This window comes from Aricia agestis, chromosome 2, assembly GCF_905147365.1.
Source record: "Aricia agestis chromosome 2, ilAriAges1.1, whole genome shotgun sequence".
Lineage (NCBI taxonomy): Eukaryota > Metazoa > Arthropoda > Insecta > Lepidoptera > Lycaenidae > Aricia > Aricia agestis.
In genome coordinates, this window is record NC_056407.1 from 21,846,368 (window position 1) to 21,871,121 (window position 24,754).

General features: G+C 38.1%; 2 protein-coding genes across 2 annotated transcripts in view; both read right to left on the reverse strand.

The window, feature by feature from the left end:
- The window catches only part of LOC121738118 (TLC domain-containing protein 5-like), an 18,236-nt gene extending 15,152 nt beyond the window's left edge, over positions 1 to 3,084 (reverse strand). Inside the window, exon 1 of the mRNA XM_042129986.1 lies at positions 3,074 to 3,084. The gene's annotated coding sequence lies outside the window, so the exon portion shown is untranslated. The remainder of the gene's footprint in view (positions 1 to 3,073) is intronic.
- LOC121738097 overlaps positions 1 to 23,776 on the reverse strand; it is a 27,769-nt gene extending 3,993 nt beyond the window's left edge. The window contains exons 1-8 of the mRNA XM_042129941.1: positions 22,221 to 23,776; positions 18,831 to 18,966; positions 16,344 to 16,472; positions 13,690 to 13,893; positions 13,191 to 13,331; positions 12,118 to 12,173; positions 10,816 to 10,928; positions 8,859 to 8,922 (exon numbers count right to left, since the gene is read on the reverse strand). Of these exons, the coding sequence (XP_041985875.1) occupies positions 8,859 to 8,922; positions 10,816 to 10,928; positions 12,118 to 12,173; positions 13,191 to 13,331; positions 13,690 to 13,893; positions 16,344 to 16,472; positions 18,831 to 18,966; positions 22,221 to 23,776 (2,399 nt within the window). The remainder of the gene's footprint in view (positions 1 to 8,858; positions 8,923 to 10,815; positions 10,929 to 12,117; positions 12,174 to 13,190; positions 13,332 to 13,689; positions 13,894 to 16,343; positions 16,473 to 18,830; positions 18,967 to 22,220) is intronic.
- Positions 23,777 to 24,754: the final 978 nt, after the last annotated feature.

The window sequence follows — 24,754 nt, forward strand, 5'->3', positions numbered from 1 at the left end:
AACGGTTATGATACACGTATGGTTATTTTCTGGGTTTCGTACTCTATATTATGCTAATTGCATAGAGGTATTAAACTGTATAGAGTTTGTGGCGGTACCCACAATTCGCCTAACATTCCTCCATTGCGCTATCGAAGTTTCGGAGAACGGCAAGATATATACAACGTCTGAAATGACGCCAGTGGGCTTCGGCCTGACCGAGCATGCTATCTCGCTCGGTCGGAAGATCTTCCTTTTCGGCCGCCACGAACAACGTTAAAAGTTCATTGTAAAAGTAGCATCGTTAAAAGTTGTGACTTTTTTTTAAATTTTTGTATAGACGAGTTCCTGACAGTGGGGTGCTTACCCACACAATTCACAAGCTACGGAACCCTAAAACACCTTTTCAGCGCTGTGCTTTCACAGTGAACTCTACCTATATGTATAAGGAACATATTACATAATATACACACCCTAAAGTGTTATCTTATCATATTGTTTTGTTACACCCTGTATTTGTCTGCCTGGCATCTGTCCTCAAAGTTTTACTTAAAGTAAGGTAACCTTATTTTAAGGACTTGTAACTTTTAAGTTAGAAAATATCGATTGCTGAAGGCACTAATGGTTTTAGTTCCCAGACCCCAGTACTAATGTTTCGAGAACTTGATGAGTAATCATGCGGGTAAACGGTAATTTAATTTCAAGGTGAAGTCACAGTGTCACTATCATACAGTACTGTAACCATAAAGTTGATATACCTAGCGGAATAGAGAAACAAAGGCCTGAGCAAGAGAGATATGTCACTATCAGTAACACTGCGTGGTAAAAAGAGACGTGTGATACATGACAGCAGCACTCTTTTTTTGGCGTCCGGTCGGCACGTGCCGCACGTTAACAATTTAATCTCATAAAAAATCATGTTCAATCATGCTTGTGTAAGTGTATACGTACACATATTTTTACACACAGATGACAGATGAAACCAATTTCGGTTTCGTTTGACAGTTCGAGATTGTTGCTCTATTCCGCTAGGTATATTAACTTTATGACTGTAACATAGCCACGTCCTTGAAATCAAATTCGCTTAACACAGACACGCATTGTTTTGGTAAAATGCATTCTTTTGCTATTTCAAGTTATCTGAAATGATGCCAACGTGTACAGTGTACACATCTAGGTGTGTATCGGCATACACACCTAGATGTGTATACTGTACACGTATATGTATCGGGAGGTCAAGTATGAAAATTAAGACCCAATTTCCCAATTTACCTCTGTGGCTCAGTGGTGAGCGCGTTGGTAGCTCAAGCCGGGGGTCGCGGGTTCGAATCCCGCCGACGGAACAAAAAGTTTTCAATGATTTTTTTCATGGGTTTTAATCATTCAGATCAGAAATTTTAATCATGGATAGAATTTATTTACAATTTTAAATTATATTTATCGAATGATTGGGTATATATACTATTTATGGTTTTATAATTTATTGTTATTAATTTATTTGTTATAATTGTGGATAGTTATGAAATGATTATTTTAGCAATTTGTTATACAACTTTATGTACACTACTATCGCATTAGGTAAACCCTGTAATGATAGTTGACGTGTGTGATGATAAATAAAATAAAATAAAAATAAAATAAAAAATGTTCCCGGGTCTGGATGTGTATTAAATATGTGTATGATATAATAAAAATCTTAAATATATGTATAGTATAAAAGTATTAAATATATTTCCTTTGTCTGATACCTGTAACACAAGTCCTTTAGGTACTTAGCACGGGGCCAGATTGACGTGGTGTGAAGCGTCCATAGATATCATATTATATTATTATTATAATTTCACCAACGTTCCATACTCGTAGTGTTAATGGTTTGTTAAAATGTCATGTCTTCTCTTTAATGAAAGACTAGGGAATGCAACCTCGTTCTCGCGAGATCTCGGCCTTTTTTGGCGAGATTGATCTCGGACGAAAAAAAGGCGAGATCTCGCGAGTTTGACGAGATTGCACTTGAGCATAAAAACGTTTTATTTGAAGCGCGGACTGACACGGGCGGAGTTGCAATCACGGAGTCAAAGCAAAGAGGAGCTGGCCTAAGCAATTAGGTACTGTGCACTGTGATTCTCAACTAGGTCCTGAATTTTGACTTCTCGTTGTTTTGTTTGTTATAAAAGAACTATTTTATTACTAAAGGATATTTTGTGTTTGATAGTGCGCTTTTATAATTCTGGACGTCACGTTATCGTGGACGCCGGCTTCCACGATAAAACGTTGGGTGTACGTTAAATGCCCTTTTGATTTACGCACCGCGGATGTTTTGTGCGGTTCAGACTTCAGAAGTGTAAACATTGTGATGTCCTCTAACGTGCACGTTAAAAAGTTATCGTCGACGGAAATTTAAAAGCGTCTCCATATATTTCCATACATTTTACTTCTGAAAATGAATGTTAATCTTATATTTACTGATAATATTTTTTTTTTTTTTTTCGTAATTTATTCAAATATTGTGATTATTATTTATTTGCAAAAAAACCTACCAAACTGATAATCTCGCGAGATCTCGAAATTGGCGAGATCTCGCGGTATTGTATTCATAAACTCGCGGGATCTCGCTTGAGCCCCAATCTCGTGAGATTTGCATTACCTATGAAAGACATCTCTCGTTTTTCATATTAATAAGTATGAAAAACGAGAGTGGTAACGTGATACTAATTCGAGTGTTAATTTTAACACACGTTGATGTAATTGGACCTAGATGGTCTACCGCACACAAATTATATTGGAGTAACCTCACCTTTAATGAGAATCTATCGGAAATTACTCAGCAAGGGACGTAACATGTTGCAATTTTTACGACAATAGGCTGTCTTAATTACACTTTTCCACCTAGCTACTTTGCTTACCGTTTGTTCAAAGAGAAACAAGGTAATAAAACGGCATACTCGTTAGTAAAAAGTTAGCTGTAAATTGTTTGATAGTTTGTTACAAAGTGCGCGTTTACGGTTGAAACTCCTTTCAACTTTTCTGCTAAATAACAAGCGGTTTGCAGAAATCTACCTCTTTACCATATTTTTGCATTAAACATATTTTTTACCTTCTTAAAACAGTAACTTACACATAATCTGTTTATAGGAAGATATTTTTGGATGATGTTCATGGAATTTCGGAAAAAGTAAATGGTACTGATCTTTAACTTGCTTTTAGCTAGTTTAAGCCATATCAATCATATGGTCCAATTATTATAAATGATATCCCCATATGGGAGAGGTAAAAACAGTAAAAAAATCACTTGAGCCTGGGCTGAACTATTTTTAAAGCGTCAAGGTTCCGGTGGCTTCAAAACCCTATCATTAAAGTTTGCTAAGCTATTGGAAAATCGCCGATATATAAGCAATTGCAAAGAGGAGAGAAATAAGAACATCGACCCTTTGAAAAAGTAGAGCACCCGCTCTATTTTGTTCCTAAAAAGTAAAATGACTGCACTAAATTGTCTCGTGTAACTTACAAACGGTAAAGACACACTTAAGTAATAATAATACTCCCCACACCGGTTTCGGTGACGGTGGCCGGTTTCATTGAAACCAGGCCAGGTACGCAGGAGCAGGAGCACTCTCTACTCCTTTACTCTCATAACCCAGTGGGACGGAAGACCGACACGACTGGCGAGAGATCAGGCGCAGGACCGACTTTTTACATGCCCATCCGACGCATGGATCATCTTACTTGTCAGACAATCAGGTGATCAGCCTGCATTGTCCTAACCAAACTTGGAAATAACATGTTTCCAACGCGGGATTCGAACCCACGACCTCCGGAGTCGAGAGCGACGCTCTAACCACTAGACCACGGAGGCGTTGTGACACACTTAAGTACGTATATATTATACGAGCTTTTGCCCGCGGCTTCGCTCGCGTTAAGAAGTATTATTATATACAAACTTTCATCCCCTGTTTTAACCCCTTGGGGTTGGAATTTATCAAAATCCTTTCTTAGCGGATGCCTTCGCCATAACATCTACCTGGATGAAAAATTTCAGCCTTATCCGTCCAGTGGTTTGGGCTGTGCGTTGATAGATCACCATGTCGGTCAGTCACCTTTGAGTTTTATATATAAAGATAGATTGTTAATTGTGTATTTTAAATTAAACTTAACTATTTAACTTAAGACATTTGAATGTCAGGATACGAGGGCTGCTATTTATGTATCCGGAACTGGCCACTTACAAGAAGAATATTTAAAAAGTAATTACAACATTTGAAAATAGAACTCTTTGGTTGAAGAATACATTTTGTTTTATGTGACTGTCAATTATTTTTCCATTGTGGCGTCATTTTGAAAATTGCGTGTCTTCATTTACCATGGATTTAACGCGTGAACATTTTCGTGCAATGATTTACTACGATTTTCGGCGTGGGCTAAATCAACAACAGTGCTTTATTCAACTCACCGCAACTTTTGGAGATGAAGCACCATCAAAAACCACTGTTTATCACTGGTACAGTGAGTTTAATCGTGGGCGGTCTATGCTCACGGATGAAAATAAAGAAGGTCGCCCAAAAACAGCTGTTGTCCCACAAAATATAGATGCTGTGCGGGAACTAATAATGCGTGATCGTCATGTTACATATCGCGAGATAGAGGCGTCCTTAGGCATAAGTATGACGAGCATACATAAGATATTACACGAACATTTGGCTGTAAAAAAAATATGTTCGCGTTGGATTCCGCACAACTTGACAATCGATCAAAAACGGGCTCGTGTCGATTGGTGCAAAAAAATGATAAAAAAATACAACCGTGGTACGTCAAAAGCCGTTTATAATATCTACACAGGTGATGAATCTTGGATCTATGCATATGACCCCGAAACTAAACAACAGTCAACAGTTGGGTGTTCCAAGATGAGCCGAAACCAACAAAAGTTACTCGTGCAAAAAGTACTTTGAATCAAATGGTCGCCTGTTTTTTTGGAATTAATGGACATGTGGCTACAGTGCCATTAGAGAATCGTAAAACGGTTAATTCTGAATGGTATACGACCATTTGTTTACCAGAAGTCTTTGAAGAAATAAGAAAGGACAACCGACATCGCAGAATCATATTACATCACGACAATGCTAGCTGTCACACCTCAGCTGAAACAACTCAGTTTTTGGAGGGTCAAAAGATCGAATTGACTGGTCATCCGCCGTACAGCCCCTGATTTGGCACCTAACGATTTCTTTTTATTTCCATACGCGAAGAACAAATTACGTGGTCAACGTTTTTCGAGCCGCGAAGAGGCTGTTGATGCGTTCAAAATGCACGTTTTGGAGATACCTCAATCAGAATGGAAAAAGTGCTATGAAAATTGGTTCCAGCGTATGCAAAAGTGTGTCGATCATCGCGGCGAATATTTTGAAAAGCAATAAAACCATATTAAATGATATATTATGTTTGTTTCTTTTTTTAATTCCGGATATATAAATAGCAGCCCTCGTAGCACTTGAAATCTATTTAGACCTCAATCGGTCTCGGTAGTGAAAATAATAATTAATAAATGGTAAATGTTTAAATTAGTAATTCTTTACACACATCAAAAAAATAAAAATGAATTTTAATGTTAGTATGTAACCGTGCCCCAAATAAGTACTATTAGAGAAGTTGATTCCTAGCCAGATGGCGGACCTAAGTAATGTGGTCGCGCCCATCGGATCGATCACAGCTAACATTGAATTGACATAATATTATTAAGAAGGCGACTAACCCCAAAAATAAACGTCGTCCTTCGCTCTTCACACTCACGCCCGTCTTTCATATGCCAGGTGAAAAAGGACGACGCGCATTCATCGCCAAATTAGTTTTTTCTCAAACTCAAACTCAAACTCAAACTCAAAATTTTTTATTCAGAATAAATTTTTTCAAATATTCTCTGAACGTCGGGGCTACACAGATGCCTACCACCGGTTCGGGAACTAACCCGGCGAGAAGAACCGGCGTAAGAAACTCGCACGGGGCCATCTTTTTCTAAAAAGATGGAAAATTACAAAAAATATATTATAAAATAACAGTGTCATTATGACTAAATAAAATACAACGAATGTACAATTATTATACATATTATAATGAAACAGCTCTGCAGGGGGCGACCTTATTCCCATGGTGTACTATCATTCATGAAATCAGTAACTTTATAGTACGCTTTGGTACACAAACGTTCTTTAACAACTTTTTTAAATCTATTAATTGAGAGATTTTGAACGCTTTCTGGGATCTTATTATAAAGGCGTATACATTGACCTTTAAAAGAATTTTTGACTTTAGTAAGTCTAGTCACCGGAATTTCAAGCTTATGTTTATTACGAGTATTTCTCCCATGGGTATCACATTTTTTCGTGAATTGATATATATTCTTTTTAACATATAATACATTTGATAGGACATATTGAGAAGCAACAGTTAAGATTCCAGTTTCCTTAAATTTTTCTCTAAGTGAAGTATTACGGGCCAACTTGTAGATTGCCCGCACAGCTCGCTTCTGCAGCACAAAAATAACTCGATAATTATACAACATTTTAAAAATCAATTCAATGATAGAATTTTATACAATATGTTAAAATATTAACTTACTTCAATGCACGGTTATGGCAATAAATGAAAAATTCGTGAAAATTAGATGCATCTTTGTGATTTTTTCTATCGAGAAAATTTTAAGATATCGTGTTTTTGCTCAGATCGAATTCTCGGAAATATAATGTAGTATTTAATTTTAGAAAATGAAACAATTCGGGGCTTATTTTCAAGTATAAAAATGAATTATAAAATCGACACTTTAGGGTTAGTCGCCCCCTTAAGCCGACCACATGACGTAGGTCCGTCAAGTGCCTAGGAATCAATTTCCCCGATGGATCGGCAATTTGTATGAAGACGGATTTTTTGAGTTCCCAGCATTGTTTTCATAGAAAAAGTTGTTCATTTTGACCAGCTCATTTGATGGTTTCAAGGATAACGGTGTCTCCACTAACATCTTGTACATATTATATTTAATATATAAAAATAAGTCGGGTTTTCCTTCCAGCCCCCGTAGACAAGTGGCAAAGCGCTAACGCTGACGCTAACGCTAGCGCTACAAAATGTATGCGATTTGACATAAGTCATCGCTTCGCTAGCGAATACTAATGTCAAATCCATACATTTTGTAGCGCTAGCGTTAGCGTTAGCGTAAGCGTTTTGCCACTTGTCTACGGGGGCAGCCCCCCTAGACAAGTGGCAAAACGCTAACGCTAACGCTACAAAATGTATGGATTTGACATAAGTATTCGCTAGCGAAGCGATAACATATGTCAAATCGCATACATTTTGTAGCATTAGCGCTAGCGTTAGCTTTAGCGTTTTGCCACTTGTCTAGGGGGGCTGACGCTATAACTCCAAAACATTTTTGCATTCGTTGGAAAGGTCTCGGGCTCCGTGAGGTCTATAGAAAAAAAAACAGAAAAAACTTCAAGAGAAAAGCAGGAAAACGGGGAAAAACATTGGCTAGCTATCTCTTGAGTTTCACGTTTATGTTTTTATATAGGACTAGATGTCCCGCGCGGCTTCGCCCGCGTAAATTAGGAATTTTACGGAAACCGTACATTTTCCCATAAAAATAGCTCTTATGTCCCTACTCCCTTCACTTGGTCTACTCTATTGCTCCAGTAGTTCGTAATTTCTAATATTTCCCCCGTTTTTCCCACATTTTCCTGAGTTTCTTCGGTCGTATTAGTCTTAGCCTATAGTCTTAGTTCTTACTCGATAAATGAGCTATCTAACACTGAAATAAGTTTTTAAATCGGATCTGTAGTTCCTCCGATTCCGTTCAAGCAAACATACTCTTCAGGTTTATAATATTAGGTAGGTATAGATTTTTTTAAATTATCGCTTGACAAACTCGAGTCTCGATCTAAAAGACTATGAAAAGTACTTACCAATAACATGGTATAATATGGTAGTGATGATGATGACGATGTTGATGATGAATGTAATTTGCATAGAAGCATATGCTTTCCGTTCTTAAAACAACGCCGAAACTCCCAAACTTGTATCTATAAAGAATCAGGAGTTCTCTCAGCACCTTCCGAACCACGGTATACCAGGTATACCTCGGTTCAAAATCTTACTTGTTGGTAGCATATGCTTAGAATACTTCTCACGAAACCGAAGTCACCACATATTTCCCTATAATTTTTGAGGAGTTCCCTCGTTTACTTATGGATCCTTCATCAGATCACCACTTTTGTGAATATAATACCGAATTGGGATGATACCCTATATTTATGATGATACCCAAAAGAAAAATTTTGAAAATCGGTTAACAAACGATGGAGTAATCTTTGAACATAAGAAAACGAACATAACACCTCCCCCATTTTGAAAGTCGGTTAAAATTGTAGCCTATGTGTTATTATGATGTTTAAGCTATATTATTGTAAAGTTTCATTAAAATCCGTTCAGTAGTTTTTGCGTGAAAGAGTAACAAACATCCATACATCTACATATACATCCATGCATCTATACATCTGTGGGATAATGCGTGGCGACGCTAAAGGAAGATCTTCCGACCGAGCGAGGTGTTATGCTCGGTCAGGCCGAAGCCCACGTGATACATTTCAGCTGTCGTATATATACCGACGCGCTCAGAAAACTTCGATAGCGCGATGCAGGAATATTAGGCGATTTGTGGGTACCGCCACACATCCAAAATTTTTCTCACCTTTTAAACCTTCCCTAGACCTCCACGAATAATTCAAGACCAAGATAAGATAAATCCGTTCAGCCGTTCTCGAGTTTTAGCGAGACTAACGAACAGCAATTGATTTTTATATATATAGATATAGTTTTATTCTACATAAATATCTTACCTTCCATTCAACGGTATTGGCGAAAGCGGCCTCGGTACAAAGTTCCTCCCAGGTGGCGTAGTACCTGTTGAATTGAATTCTTAAAACAATATAGAGCTCGTCTAACCCCCTTAGTGGAAGATTGACAAATGTTGGAAAAGGAATATATCACTAAATACTTAGTAAGTGTCTGTACTATTTGGTCCTATATAATATTGTCCTAAAATTGTAGTACTCAAGACATTAATTAATCTTAACCGTTGGCTTAAGCTACCACCATAGAAGGACCTTCACAGAGCTGGTTAATCGATGAAAAGTATTATATATATATATATATATATATATATATATATATATATATATATATATATATATATATATATATATATATATATATATATATATATATATATATATATATATATATATATATATATATATATATATATATATATATATATATTTATGTACCTATGTCAAATAATAAATAAATAATGAAAATTGTTTTATTTCCGAATAGATTTGTAACAAATACTTTCAAAACGTTGATGTTAATGGTGCCTACCACCACCAGTTCGGGAACTATCCCAGCGAGAAGAACCGGCGTAATAAATTTAATGCAGCAGAATAAATAAATAAAACATTTTTTTTACATTTCTCTGGTTTGGTTAATTAGACAAATTCCATACGAAAGTATGAAGCCCGTAGAACCGTAGAATATTATGAATTAAGCATTAACCAGACCGGTACTCCATAGTAGTAAGTATCGATTGTAAAAATAGACAACCTAACGTTTCCATATTCTACGGGCTCCATACTTTCGATTGGTATGGAAATTGTCTATCAACCAAACCAGCGAAATGTTTAAAAAAATATTTTTCTTTTCTATTTCTTATTATATATTCTGGACTGAAATTTTTTAGACAACCCACTTGCAATAAATTTGTTGACATACGTAATTGAATATAAAAATTAAAATACTTTTCGTCCATTAACCAGCTCGGTGAAGTTCCTTCTATGCCCTATGGTGGAATCCTAGGCCAGGTGTTGCTGCATTGACTGTCAAGTGGTTTTTCAAACGCATTCAAACGCACTACAAAGACAAATTGGATTCGCGGAAATAGTTTTCAGCGGAAACAGTTAGGGGTTAATAAAGGGATGCGTATACCTACAATGTGTAACAAAACTTGTGTATGTGTGTAACAAAGTGGTAATACTTTAATAGGGTTTTTGTGTTCCTTATATTATAGAGAGTGTCCGTGGCCTAATGGGTAGAACTTCCGTTCGCACTCCTAGAAAGTGCAGGATTTTCTGATCTCATGTACGGACAGACGCTCGTACGGTGAAGGAAAACATCGTGAGGAAACCCGCACATAGTTGGTCCTAGACGTATTGACTAGTTCTTTCCTCTGTACTAAGCCGACTATGATGCGAGAATGCCGTATGCGCTTGGGCAACTATACGGACATTTAAAAATCTTGTCCCAGGCACTACAGTATTTGAGGACTGGTTACTTCGTACTGAAAAATACTGTATAAATCATCCACAACGGATGTAAAGGCCTAGTTTTTATATTATAGAGTTCACTGTGAAAGTGGCAACTGGCAGAGCATTTTTTTGTATTTGTATTGGTAAGCGCCATGTATTTTCCCATATAAGGTAAAAAAGGTACTCTTTCCGCGCAGCCACTTTCACAGCGAACTCTATATAGAGGACCCATACACTCCATAAAACGTCACTTATAGCGTTTTCGGCATCTTGAACAACCGGGGCAGGGCAGGCCGAATGGATACGGAAATAGCCGAACAAAACCGATGATTCACGAAGCACGTGGACTTAATAGTACTAGTGCAATACGTAGTTTATGTTATTAATTTAAACTTCGGCTATTTCCGTATCCATTCGGCCCTACCCCGGGGCAGTTCTAGATGCTGAAAACGCTATTAGTTTAGTTACACCCTGTATATCCTAGCATTACCTGGTAGAGGCGCAGAGTCCGGTAGAGGCCTCAATCGTCGCGGCAGAGGAATAGGTGCGTTTGGCGGAGTGGACCGCGCCCGGCGACGTACTGACACTGGCAGTTGAGATGCTCTGGTAAAAAAGCGCATTTAGAGTTATGGAACAATTATAATTGATGTCGTTACAGTGTTTAGCAGGACTGTAGCTGGAGTCAAATTTTATGTAGGGCAGCATTAGTTACAGGTAGGGCGGAAGCAAAAAAAAAATCATAATTATTATTTATCTATCCTCGGAGCATGGGCCCCTAAATCAAGACAATCACCATGTATACACATTTTTTGCTTGCTAAAATTTGTTTTATCTTAAACTATGAACAATTTAATAATAAAAATTGCTCTTCGTTTTTGGTATTATTAAGGTAGGGCATCAGGGCCCCCGTAAGGGCTACTGGCGCCTGTGTGCAAAAAAAGGATTTTGGTGCCCCTTTAGGCAAATTTTTTGGGACATCTTTTTAGGCGCCCCCAAAGATCCAAAGATGGCAATTTGGCGCCCCTAGAGGATGGCGCCCGTGTGCACACATTGCACATATGGTAGCACGGGCCCTGTAGGGCATTGTCATTTTAAGGTAGGGCATTGCCCCTCAATGCCCCTCCCTCCCCTTGCTACGGCCGTGGTGTTTAGGCGTTGCTACGTCAGAACAGCGATAACGATTCAAATTTCAAAATGGTGGCAATAAATCGCTCATATTCCACTTCATCTCCTTGTCGGTCTTTTCACAAAACACCGAATACTATCTCCCAAATTTCCAACGCATCAAAGTGGTATACTTAGGGTGGGTTGCACCAGAGGCGTAGTTATAGTCAAGGTTAAGAGCTGGCGCGCACTACGACTTTTTGTCGCGCGATTATTTCACCGACCGACCAAAATTCAATTAAAATGTTACTTTATGAAATAGGCTTTCATTTTCAACCGATATTTGTCTAGCGACCCATGCTGCCGCTGCTTTTCAATGGCGTAGAGCAAAATGAAATCAATAGCTTGCGCGCCAGCTCTAATGGTTATCGTCAAATATGGCGTCCATTATGGACGTTTACTAGGGGTTTGACAATTGACAGTTCATTTGACATTTTGGTATGCTTAAAGTTATAGTCAAAGTCAGTTGGTGCAAGCCACTCTAAATGTGTATTAATATTTATTTTGTAAGTATAACGCATCTAATGCTACTCGAAAGGCTACCCGATATAGAGCCTCGCTGTTACGCCGGAGGTTCTTTAGGAGATTTTACAGTACATAAACTCAGATACTAATTTGTATGTGTTACCTGGCAACATGACTCGGTCTTATATTTTCCACCGGTCTGTTCAGTCGTTCTCGTAACTGTAACAAAAAGTCGAAATAAGTTTCCGTTCTTTCCATAAAAATCTTATACAATATAAGGTGCAATAAACACGAACATACCCTAACGACCTTCTTAATAGTTAAAGAATACATGTTATTGTCATTAAAATGGTTTTTCCAAGGATTAACATAAAGACACCAACATGGAAAATGAATCCTGTCTTATAAGTTCATTAATAAAGCTTTATGAGAGCGTTTCGCACAAAATATGACCTCGTTCTGCTGATCATTTCACGTATTAAGTAATGATGAGCTGTATTTGCAAAACTAATGAGCATGTGACAGTTGTAAAGTATTTTTGCAATTAATAGTAGGTACCATTGCATCTGGATTACGAGATAAGTCATAAGCCATTACGCGGCGTTAGATAACATCTCCCACACCGGTTTCGGTGACGGTGGCCGATTGAAACCAGGCCAGCTACGCAGGAGTAATTTTATAGTGCCCAAGTTTGTGCGCAGTACACAAGAGCACTCGCTATTCTTTTACTCTCATAACCCAGTGGGACGGAAGACCGACACGACTGGCGACTGGCGAGAGATCAGGCGCAGGACCGACTTTTTACATGCCCATCCGACACCTGGATCATCTTACTTGTCAGACAATCAGGTGATCAGCCTGCATTGTCCTAACCAAACTTGGAAATAGCATGTTTCATAGTAAATATGAGTAACACAAATTCACCCAAACAACACATTTCATACAGAGTTTTCGAACACCTCTCGATTTCAAATTAGTGTAAACATCCAGATCAAAGAATGATGTTAATTTAAACGTGCAAAAACCGTTTCATGACGTCATTTAATCTAGAAAACTCACAGAATAAAGACCTGCAGAAACCGAATCCATGACCTCGTAGTCAAGAGCCGCGCTCTATACCACTAGACCACGGAGGCGTTAAAAAAAAGTTAGATAAATGACATGTTAGTAAGTACCTTGTTACAGATGGACGTTTAGGCTCAGTACCTTTAAAATTAGTAAAAGGCATGTCAATACCTTGTTACAGAAGGTGTCAGCCTCAGGCGAGCCGGACAGTCGTCTGCGGACGGCAGCGAGCACGGCCGCCGGCCCGGCCGCCCGCGCCAGGCACAACGCTGCCTGCAGCTGAGCATTCCTCCTTTGCTCTTTATCACTTACCTTCAAAGAAATAAAAGCTTTTGTCAGTTTCTGGTAGGAGTTCTTTTCTTCTTTGATTAAAAATAGCCATGGGATACCGGGAATTTCTTATGGTTCAGTATACGATGAAGAAAAATTTAATTAGTCTTCACCAGAGAGTTCGATTCGACACTATCGAGATTTCGCATCAGAGTAGTATCAACTATCAAGTTTACTAGAGATATAGCTCAAAACTAGCATCCTAGAAAGATTTACGTTACCAACTGTCAATGACTGCTAATTCTTCACATTATCATAACATTGATGCTAGAAATATGTTGTCTCTGTATATAATCGAGAAATACAGGCAAGTTCTTTCGATCGACTCTAAAATACTCACTCCAAGTAAATCCTCCTCGAAGATCAGCTCGACCACATGGTGCAGGGCCATCCTCTGCAGCAGGGCGTGTGGTATGGCTGCTGGTGAGGGTTCTCTGGCGATCCTGGCTATGAGCAGCGGCAGTAAGTGTCGGACACAGTCAGCGCTGGTGGAGCGGACTAGCGCGCAGATGGCTCCTTCTGCGGGCGCACGGGCTGCCGGCACCTAGAAGTTTTGGACATTTGTTATTTCGCTAATGTTATTATTATGTTTTTGATTACTTAAGATACTTCTTAACAAATTAATCAAATCAAATAATTTTATTCACAGTAATTTTTTTATAAAATCTTTTCTGAGCTTCGAGACTATGGTGCCTACCACCGGTTCGGGAACTAGCCCGGGGAGAAGAACCGGCGTAAGAAACTCGCACGGGGCCATATTTTATTAAAAAGATGGAAGAGCATGCTTGCTTGGTAGGGAAGCATGTGAATAACGTGAAAATGCAAATTTTTTGTAATTCCAACTCTTTCGATACTTAGATACCTAATACCTATACGAGTACCCGTGTCTTGTTATGTTTTGCCCACTATTAGATATATATTTTGCTTGGTAGTGAAAATATTAACGTAGACTATTTAAAATTTCTTGGCAAGAGCCAAGAAAGTAGGTAATGGTAGCTCAACCACCGTTAATTTTTGCCAGCCTGATAATATCTACGGCAATTTATTGTGCTCTTAACTATAATCTTAGTATTGAGCCGGCCTACTTATTTAGCATAAACTTAGCGTGTTTAAAAATAGGTTACTGGCGGGTAGAAATTAGGTAGGGGTTAATTATTCGGTTAACCCAAATCGCCTACAAACGAAACCAAGCATTTCCATCGGGGGTAATTATTTTTTTATTGCTTTTTAGGGTCTACAAATGTTCCTACGTATTTGTTATGGTAAAGATATTTATTTCGCTACTACTAAGGTCAGTAGGACAAAAGGTAAGTATTTTTATGGTTGTGATAAGGTAATAATAAAGTAAAACTACAATAGTAAAGTATTAAAATAAAGTATTAAAACCCCGAAAAGTAGGCTAGGTCAGACAAGATTGACATTTGTATCTATAGTATCGACGCAGACACATCCGAAATATCTAGACGAAGGTAGCAACAGAATTCGTACTGTAGAGACTACTCTACATCACAAACTAGCTGGTTACGACTACGTAACCAGCTAGTTTGTGATGTGGGTTACGAAGTCTCAGTGGAAATATGTTATTTCATATGTATGACGTGTAGAAAGTAGTATTTAATATGGTAATAAAATATTGGAGATTCTAAATAACTTAATATTGTAAATAAACAAAAATAAAAAACTGCTAACTGTTATTGAAATATTATATTAATTGTGAGTTATAAACACGGACGTAAAAAAAGTACGTCCGTGGTTATAAACTGTACAAAATTTACGTAAGTTTTTAATTTCAATTCTGTAATAATTTAGCACATAGATTTTTGTAATCTGAAAACGTCTTCTCTAGGTGCTCGGACAGTTTTAGATTCGCCCGAGTCGTACAAGGTTTGTTCATAATTATTACATGTATATTATAATTATTATCGATGTCTTAAGGATCAGAGGAAAATGTTTGATTTTAAAATAATAATTATGTGCTCGTTTCTTCGTGATAGTAGATGTGCTTGGTGTATACTGCATAATACTATCCGCTTTTGACAATTATTTGTTTCATAACTATGACAATGACAATAACCGCGCAGGCTGTCGTCCGGCGCCCAATATTATGATACGTTACCTGGGATACGACCTTGGCGAAAATCTGAATTGTCATATTTTAGTGTTCGAAAAGGAGCCAAATTTAAAACGGTTGAAGTATGGGAGTTATGTTTCCTTAGTTTTTATTATTCGTAGCAATTATATTATTTTTTGATTATTGCACTTTTAGAATAACATGTAAATTTAATAAGACAAACACAAAGAGACCAGCTTAATTTTACGCAAATACCCTAGCATCTAACTTAAATAAACCATCTTTTTGGTGCTTTTTTGGGTCGACAAAAATACAAGAAATTTAAGCATAATTTTAAACAATACACTTACAGATGAAAGGTTATTCCTGTATTAAAAGTCGTATGTATGACTTCTACGCCATTTCACAGGGCATTTAGGCATTTTAACAACAAAAATATTGTAAAAAGCTACGTAAAACGTACGTAAACAAACCTATGTAAACAAATTGTAAAATGAGTTTGACAAAATTGTCATGTCAAACTGGTTGAATGTCACTCGAGTATATATACACGAAAAATGTGTACCGAACACATGCATAAATATGCATGTATTCGGGTCACATTTTGTAGCCTTTTGGTGCACTTTTTTTGACGGAGTTACTCTTAGTTTTTATTATTCGTAGCAAAAATCATATCCCTCTGAAGCAATAGACCTGTTGAAGTATCTTTTATTAAGTTCTTTACCAGTAGCTCTACCATGAGTTTAAAGCTATAGTATTTATCGATACTCGATACCGACTACGTAAATTTTTTGTATGCCAAATTTTACAGCGCCTCTAGCGGTTACTTGCGGAACTAAAATCGCCATACTAAATATTTACGTAGTCGGTATCGAGTATCGATAAATACTCATGGTAGAGCTACAGTTACTGAAATGTCTTACCGCATCGCTTAGTGCGAACATGTGCTGGACAAAGGTGTCGGCTACAGGTTCGATCCTGGTCACGTTTTCGGGGCTCAGCAAAACGTTGTGGACTTGATCCGCTGCCTTCACCGCTGCTATCCAGTTTTCCTGCAAGAAAACACACGGTTATGAATACATCAAACTAGATATTGCCCTATTTGGATCTTGTCCAGTGACCATTAAGTGTAATATTTTTGTAATGTTAGTGTTCTGCATACTTTTCTCGGTCCTCCACAAACTTTAACTGTGCCAACACTACCTATTCAATTTCATAAAGCAGTGTACCTTGTCAGGAATTATACGGACCGCAATTAAAGAAACTATAACGCGCATTTGTTATGACAGAACAATTTACATGTCAGCAACACTGGTATTAGCAATAGACTGTAAAACCCTGATCTCTCAAAGATTTATTGATACAGATCAATTAGACAGCACAATATTTTAGAAAGATACCTGCAAGTTATGATATTGTAGGTACTGATTTTTTTTATGTGATAAGGGGGCAAATGAGCAAACGGGTCACCTGATGGAAAGCAACTTCCGTCGCTCATGGACACTCGCAGCATCAGAAGAGCTACATGTGCTTTGCCGGCCTTTTAAGAGGGAATAGGGTAATGGGGAGGGTAGGGATGGGAAAGGAATAGGGGAGGGTAGGGAAGGGAATAGGGCAGGGGATTGGGCCTCCGGTAAACTCACTCACTCGGCGAAACTCAGCGCAAGCGCTGTTTCACGCCGGTTTTCTGTGCGAACGTGGTATTTCTCCGGTCGAGCCGGCCCATTCGTGCCGAAGCATGGCTCTCCTACGTAAAAAGCTAAAATTGTAGCAAAACGAGTCCACTCATCACTTTCTTGAGATTTTAATTTACAGTTATTAAGAGATAAACTGACATCTTTAACTAGGGGATTAACTCTAGAACTACTCGCGAGTTGAGTTGACTCTGGTACAGAAAACAATTAAGTATTCTTATTAGTGTACGAGTCATGTTTTTTGAATTGAGATAGAGCATAAAGTCTTCATAATATCTCTTTTTGACCAGTAACAGAAAACAGCCAATCTCAAAATGTTTTTACTAGAATGCATTGAACAAATAATTTATCTGTGGAATGAAATAAAAATATTTTTCCTAAAACATTCTATACAATCTGTCGAAGCTGGCTCTGTTGATCTGACAATTCAAAAGTTTTAACTTGCATTACTTTTCAGACCCAAATAACAAGTTTATTAACTTGTCAAGAAGCATTTTTGTAAGTAACTTTTATTGTGGTCAACAGACCTATTAACTAGTATAATTAACTTAGAAATTTCTTGTAGCCCAAGACCTTACGAAGACGTATTGTGTTCGTTGAACGTCCTTGACTTTTAACAGCTATAATTTGCTGGATTTATCGCTCGAATATTAAATTAAAAATCCAAGTAAAAGCCTATATTTATTATGATACATGGTTATTCTCCCCTCGGGGTAAGCAGTAAGCGAGTACAATCTCAGCCTACAGTTTATTACAATCATCATCGTAGGCTAATCGTAGGTGATACCCTAGACTTGGGTTCATATTATATTGCTATATTTATTCTTAATGTTAGGAATAATAGTCATAAAAGAATCATATTATAATATTTCATAAATTGATGTTAATTTTATTAAGGCATCTGATACGTCATTATGTGTGGTTTTATTAGTCTGTGTTGTAACATATAGCATGAAATAAGTTACTATTACAGCTGTAATAAAGCTATTGTTTCATTATCAGATTAAAGTTAATTCGGCATCATAACAAACAATATTATGTTTAAAAGCTAAAATTAAACTAACATAATTATATGTACTATAATTATGTGTCTAAAATTAGCGCATAATAAAAGAATGATCATTGCTATTATATAGTCAAAATGAAATAAGTTGCCCCTAGCGGTCATTAACCTTTTTAGTCTAGGACAGGGATGGGGAAACTACGGCCCGCGGGCCATCTCCGGCCCGCGAAGGCTTGAAATTCGGCCCGCGACCACCAAGAAAAAATCAAGAGAATATTTAGTTTTGTTAGTTGTTAGTAAATAAGTTTTATTCTAATTTATTTTTTATTCCATCAGTTATTTTGTAATATTTGCACAATAAATTAGTGTTTCAGAAAATACATATAATTTTTTTTATTTCAGTAATTAACATAGTCAAAAATGCAACAAATTGGCCCGCCATATATTTTGCTAGGATTATATTGGCACGCGAAGGAAAAAGTTTCCCCATCCCTGGTCTAGGAGATATTATAAAAATGCTCGCACTGTATTCAGTCATGTTAAGAAAAAAATTAACTCTTATAATGATAATTTCAACTTTTTATCATCATTAGCATTAAAAATTAGAATACAAGTAAAGACAATCTTTGTTTGGTTATCAAAAACCACCCATTTATGTGTCACGTGTCATATCATACGTTTGTGTCACAAGTCACTACTCACAAAACACTTACCGTATTGTGCAGCTGGTCTATAGTGTGTGCGGGTACCAGGCCCAGCATCTCCCAGTCGTAACGCTCTCTCAGGGGAACAGGCGGACGCGGCGACACCAAGTCGTTTGTGTGCGATGATACCAGATTCACCAGGAACCTTAGAAAAATATGAATGTCAGATGAAAAGTTATAAAACTGTTTCAATTTTATACATTGTGCAGCTTACCCACTAAATGTCCCTCGCGACTCAGTAGCGTGAAATTCGTTTGTCGGACAGAAACCGCACATTTTGACGGGTTTTTTTTTCATGAAATAAGGGGGCAAACTAGCAAACGGGTCACCTGATGGAAAGCAACTTCCATTGCCCATGGACACTCGCAGCATCAGAAGAGCTGCAGGTGCGTTGCCGGCCTTTTAAGAGGGAATAGGGTAATAGGGGAGGGTAGGGAAGGGAATAGTGCAGGGTAGGGAAGGAAATAGGAGAGGGTGGGGAAGAGAAAAGGGTAGGGGATTGGGCCTCCGGTAAACTCACTCACTCGGCGAAACACAGCGCAAGCGCTGTTTCACGCCCGTTTTCTGTATATCTCCGGTCGAGCCGGCCCATTCGTACCGAAGCATGGCTCTCCCACGTCAAAATGAGAGTATCCTATATCCTTTCTCGCTACACAAAGTCAAAAAGTACCAAGCTTCGTCAAACAGACACACTGGAGGATGGATTACTATAAACTATAGTCAGGAGTCAGGACAATTTAATTCATCAAGCCCCATACGCTCACCGATGAACGAGACACAATAGAATATCTATTGTGTCTCGTTTTTCCACGATCGACGGGTTAAAGTGGCACCAGCGGTTATTGACCGTTCTAGTCTAGGAGCTATGTAAAAAATATTCGCACTGCATTCTTTTTTTTTTTATGAAATAAGGGGGCAAACGAGCAAACGGGTCACCTGATGGAAAGCAACTTCCGTCGCCCATGGACACTCGCAGCATCAGAAGAGCTGCAGGTGCGTTGCCGGCCTTTTAAGGGGTAACAGGGGAGGGTAGGGAAGGAAATTACAGGGGAGGGTGAGGAAGGAAATAGGGGAGGGTAGGGAAGAGAAAAGGGTAGGGGATTGGGCCTCCGGTAAACTCACTCACTCGGCGAAACACAGCGCTTGCGCTGTGTTTCGCCGAATGAGTGAGTTTACTTTTATAATCGTTTATGATTAAATTGTTACATCTTGCATAACACTGTCCATGGCGACTTTGTAAAAATTTTGTAATTATATTATTTTTTGATTATTGCACTTTTAGGATAACATGTAAATTTAATAAGACAAACACAAAGAGACCAGCTTAATTTTATGCAAATACCTAGCATCCAACTTAAATAAACCATCTTTTTTGGGTCGACAAACCTACAAGAAATTTAAGCATAATTTTAAACAATTCACTTACAAATGAAAGGTTACTCCTGTATTAAAAGTCGTATCTGTATGACTTCTACGCCATTTCACAGGGCATTTAGACATTTTAACAACAAAAATATTGTAAAAAGCTACGTAAAAAGTAAGTAAACAAACCTATGTAAACAAATTGTAAAATGAGTTTGACAAAATTGTCATGTCAACCTGGTTGAATGTCACTCGAGTATATATACACGAAAAATGTGTACCGAACACATGCATAAATATGCATGTATTCGGGTCACATTTTGTAGCCTTTTGGTGCACTTTTTTTGACGGAGTTACTCTTCCTTAGTTTTTATTATTCGTAGGCCCGGCCGCACATTGTCCGAAATTTCTGATCAGAAACAGTTGAGCGTCCGCGCTGTCTCTTACATTTTGTACTGAGCCGAGTGAGCTCGAACTCGCCGGAAGGATATTTCGGATAGTGTGCGGGGTGGCGCGGGCGGTCCGGTGAAATGCAACTGTTTCTGATCAGAATTCGGACAATGTGCGGCCGGGCTTAACCATAATAATTATAGTCAGGGATCCCTAGAACAACTTATTATTATTAAGCAAATTTTTGTGAGTAGCTTCATTATGGTAAGACGAATAACAATTTTATCTGCGTAAAATCTTGAAAATGGTAGCTAACAAAGATAGAAAGGATTTCATACTTTGATTCGATGGTCCCAAAATACAGATTGTTCTATTTGTAGGACAATGTTACTCTTAAATTATATAACTAGTAATCTATCAAAATCAGATGGTTAGGGTTCCGTTTTAGAGTTCCGTAGTCAACCAAGTTTGTTGATTACAGAACCCTAAATCGGAACCCTAACCAGCTGACTTTTGTATATTGATAGGTTCATAGTCATATAATTTAAGAGTAACATTGTCCTACAAATAAAACAGTCCATATTTTATGACCATAGAATCAAAGTATGAAATCCTTTCTATCTCTGTTAGCTACCACATTCGAGATTTTTCGCAGATACAATTGTTGTTCGTCTTATCAAAATGAAGCTACTCACAAAAAATTTGCTTGATAGTAATTAAAAAAATGTATTCTAGGGAACCTGTACTAATAGTAGTTATCATTATTTTATTACATTGTCCTAATTTTAACCCACATCATCCAACGTCAAGTCCTTTTTTAACCGACTTCAAAAAAGGAGGTTGTCAATTCGACGCGTAACAAATCTGGAATTCAATCAAATTCTGGAAATACATACAGTATTTCCAGAACTGCCCAATTTTCGTATATGTTGTCTATATTAGTGTCTGAACTCTGAACAAATGTGCCAAATTTCAAAAGTGTATTTACGTATGTTTTTATGTTTGTTGTATTTAATAATTCTTTTTTTGTTGTATTAAGTATTGTTCAACTTAGGGAATAGTGCAAGTTTCATCAAAATCTCTTTAGTAATTTTGGAGATATAGAGTTTTAATTCTCAATTACGTACAATTTTGAAGTCGGTTTTATCTTTTAAATAAAATACAGTAATGTTTACATGATATACATATCAAGAATGATTAAGAGATCTCAACGAAGACAAAGTCCTTGATAAGTACGCGATTACATTTTTATGTAACATAATATAAGATCTTTTATTACTCCGAGATAGTAAAAGTTACGTATGATGGTGTGCAATGTCGTAATTGTGAATGAATTCTTAGGGGTTCATGGGCAAGTGAAGAAATGCACTTGAAACTTCTCAGATGTTGCGAGTTTAAGAACGGTAATCAGTAATCACCTCAGTAAGCCCGTTTGCTCACGGCATAGCTGTGCAATTTGGAATACGCAACTCAGGGCGTTTACTGAATTGCGATGGACTGTTTAGATCCGTTGTTTATGTACCTAGTAGTATGAACTAGCCCCTAATTTCTCAGAAACCAGTTCATTCAAAACGAATAAAATGATTCATAATTCAACGCAATTGAGTGGTCAGCGCCCTTACGTCTAGCAGTCTAGCAGTAACTTACCCATCTCGCTCCACGCTAACTATAGTATGCTGTCTTCGCGGAGACAGCGTTGGACTTCTCTGTAGATTGTGCAACACCTCAACTTCTCTATGAGGCTCCACAGGACTCGGTACTTTGTCCGGGGTCCTCACTTCAGTTAAAGTTAAAGCAAAGTCTGATTTTATATGTTTACTATCAAAGTTATTGTTTTTCTTATTAAAAAAGTCGTAAAGTTCACTTAAAGATTTCGATTTAAACTTAAACTGATTAAACTTTGTCACTGTACTTGTAGTTTCTTTGACTTTATTATTTATCACTGGTAAAGGTATGCCACTTTTTTTAGCTGTCCGAAGTTCTTTTGCAATTTGTTTGTTAGGTTCTTGTTTTGGTTCAATTGCTTTTACTTGTTTAGTACTAACTGTGGAATTTTCTTGAGTATTATCTACTTGCGCCGATTTGTCTAGCAACGCTAGCGGTTTATTTTGATTTCCGTCATCCTCACTAGTTAGCAAATTTTCACTATCGGGAGTCCTAATTTTTACACTCTCACCACCAAATCGAACTTTCTTCACGACAACGTCCGAGTCTTCGTCTGAGTCTCCTTCGCTATATCTTAACATGTCTCTCTCTCCGTGATCGAAGTCTTCCTCGCTGCCTGTATAATATTTATCTGATTCGGTATCGTTCTGTTCTAGAACTGTCATAGTTATTGCGGTATCCGAATCAAATTTTATTTCAGTTTCAATTATAACCTTACCGTAATTATTGTTATTATTATTCTTGTAATAAGGCATAACGATGGACTCCTCCGACGAGGAATCCGTAGAAATATTTATTGGCTGGGACAACGTACCGTTGTAAGTCCGATTTAGTTGAACAACAGGTTGATTGTGAGTTTTTCTCGGTGCGTAGTAAACATCGAGGGAATCCTCGTCGTAAACTTCACATAAATACCGAAACTTGTCCTGCGTTTTTAAATTCAACTTCGAAAAGAGCGCAGTAAACAAATGAGGGCCACAAACCCTCCGAAGTTTCAGCAGCGAGCGCAGCGCGACATCCTTGTGCACGTTATCAAAAAGTTTCTCCCCTAAAATATGAAATATAGGAAACACATCCAAACTTTGATTTCTCCGCTTCAGTATACCTATCACAGAGGGAATCGATAAAATGAGTCCAGTGACGACGTTTATTTTGGTATCCATATCCGACGAGAACGGTCTTATGTTACTGTAGGAGAATTTATCTAGTATAGCTCGGGAGGCACACTCGGGGTCCTCGCAATACGAACAGAACACTTTGAGGGCGTCCAGCGCGGCCTTTCTCACGTTCGGCGAGTTGTGTCCGAGGTTGTCGACGACCTGGTCGAAGGGGAACGAGAGTGCATTACCGGAGAGCGGCAACAGATCGGCCAGGACGCGGAGGGCGTGCAAGCGGACCTCCCACTCGGGATGCGTGAGGCGGTCCTTGATAGCTACGTAGAGGAGTTGGACGTCGATGTCCGGCGGGAGCGCCCGGGCCCGGAGCACCCGATCCCATAGAGGAGCGAGCGGCGGTGGCGGCGTTTCGGGCAGTTGCATGGTGCGAAGGGACAGGCCTGCCCGGCCGCGCCGCCTCGCGCCAACTGGGTTAATGATCGGGCGAGTCTAGCCGTCCGCCTTCGTGCCGCCCCTGACCAATCGATACTATACATATTGTATACACACAATCTAGGTTGGGCTCGAATAATGTGCATTAAGTTTTAAACTCAGACTACATTTTGAATGTACTAATAGGATGATTTTGAAATGGACAATGCAATCGTACAATATGGGCATTTTGAGCGCTGAGTTTTTTTAATTACTCTTAATAGCTCGAATATTCGGTGGCTCGCAGGTCATGACAAAAAGTCGTTACCATTATTATAGAGGCTTGGTTTTATGAGCATAATTAATTTTTATTCTCATTATTATTAGTGACCACAAATCACTGACCACACCCATGACTAAATTATAATATCGGATTTGAAGTTCAAAGATTCTTAATAACATAATGTTAAATATACGTAAGTACTTAGAATCATTTAGGTGAAAAAGAACATATTATTATAGCACAATTAAACGTAAACATGAGATTTCTAAAAGACAGAGTACGATTAGGCTAATTACGAAAAATACTAAGAAGCTATTGTGATTTCTTGTTACTGATAATAAAGCTTTCATTACTAAAAAATATATTTTTGATATAAATAAATATTAGCGAATAGCGTGAATCTTGCCATAACTCATGAGCCACAACAATAAAAAGTAGATGCAAACTTATTTTCTTTATTAGATTGAATCAATTCACAGTCCCATCAAATAGACTCGTACACAAATAATACTAGGTACATGTTGTGACAATGCAATAATTTTAATTTCTGTGTAGTAGCGTAGGCTACTACACATTCTGGCGGTGCCATGCCGAGCGTGACGCAGGCATATATTCCGCCACCAGACCGCATACTACGGTGGAAAAATCAAGCTAAAGACCACGCGTTTGAGCAGTGGCTTGCGCGCGAGTCAACAATTTGTGTCGAC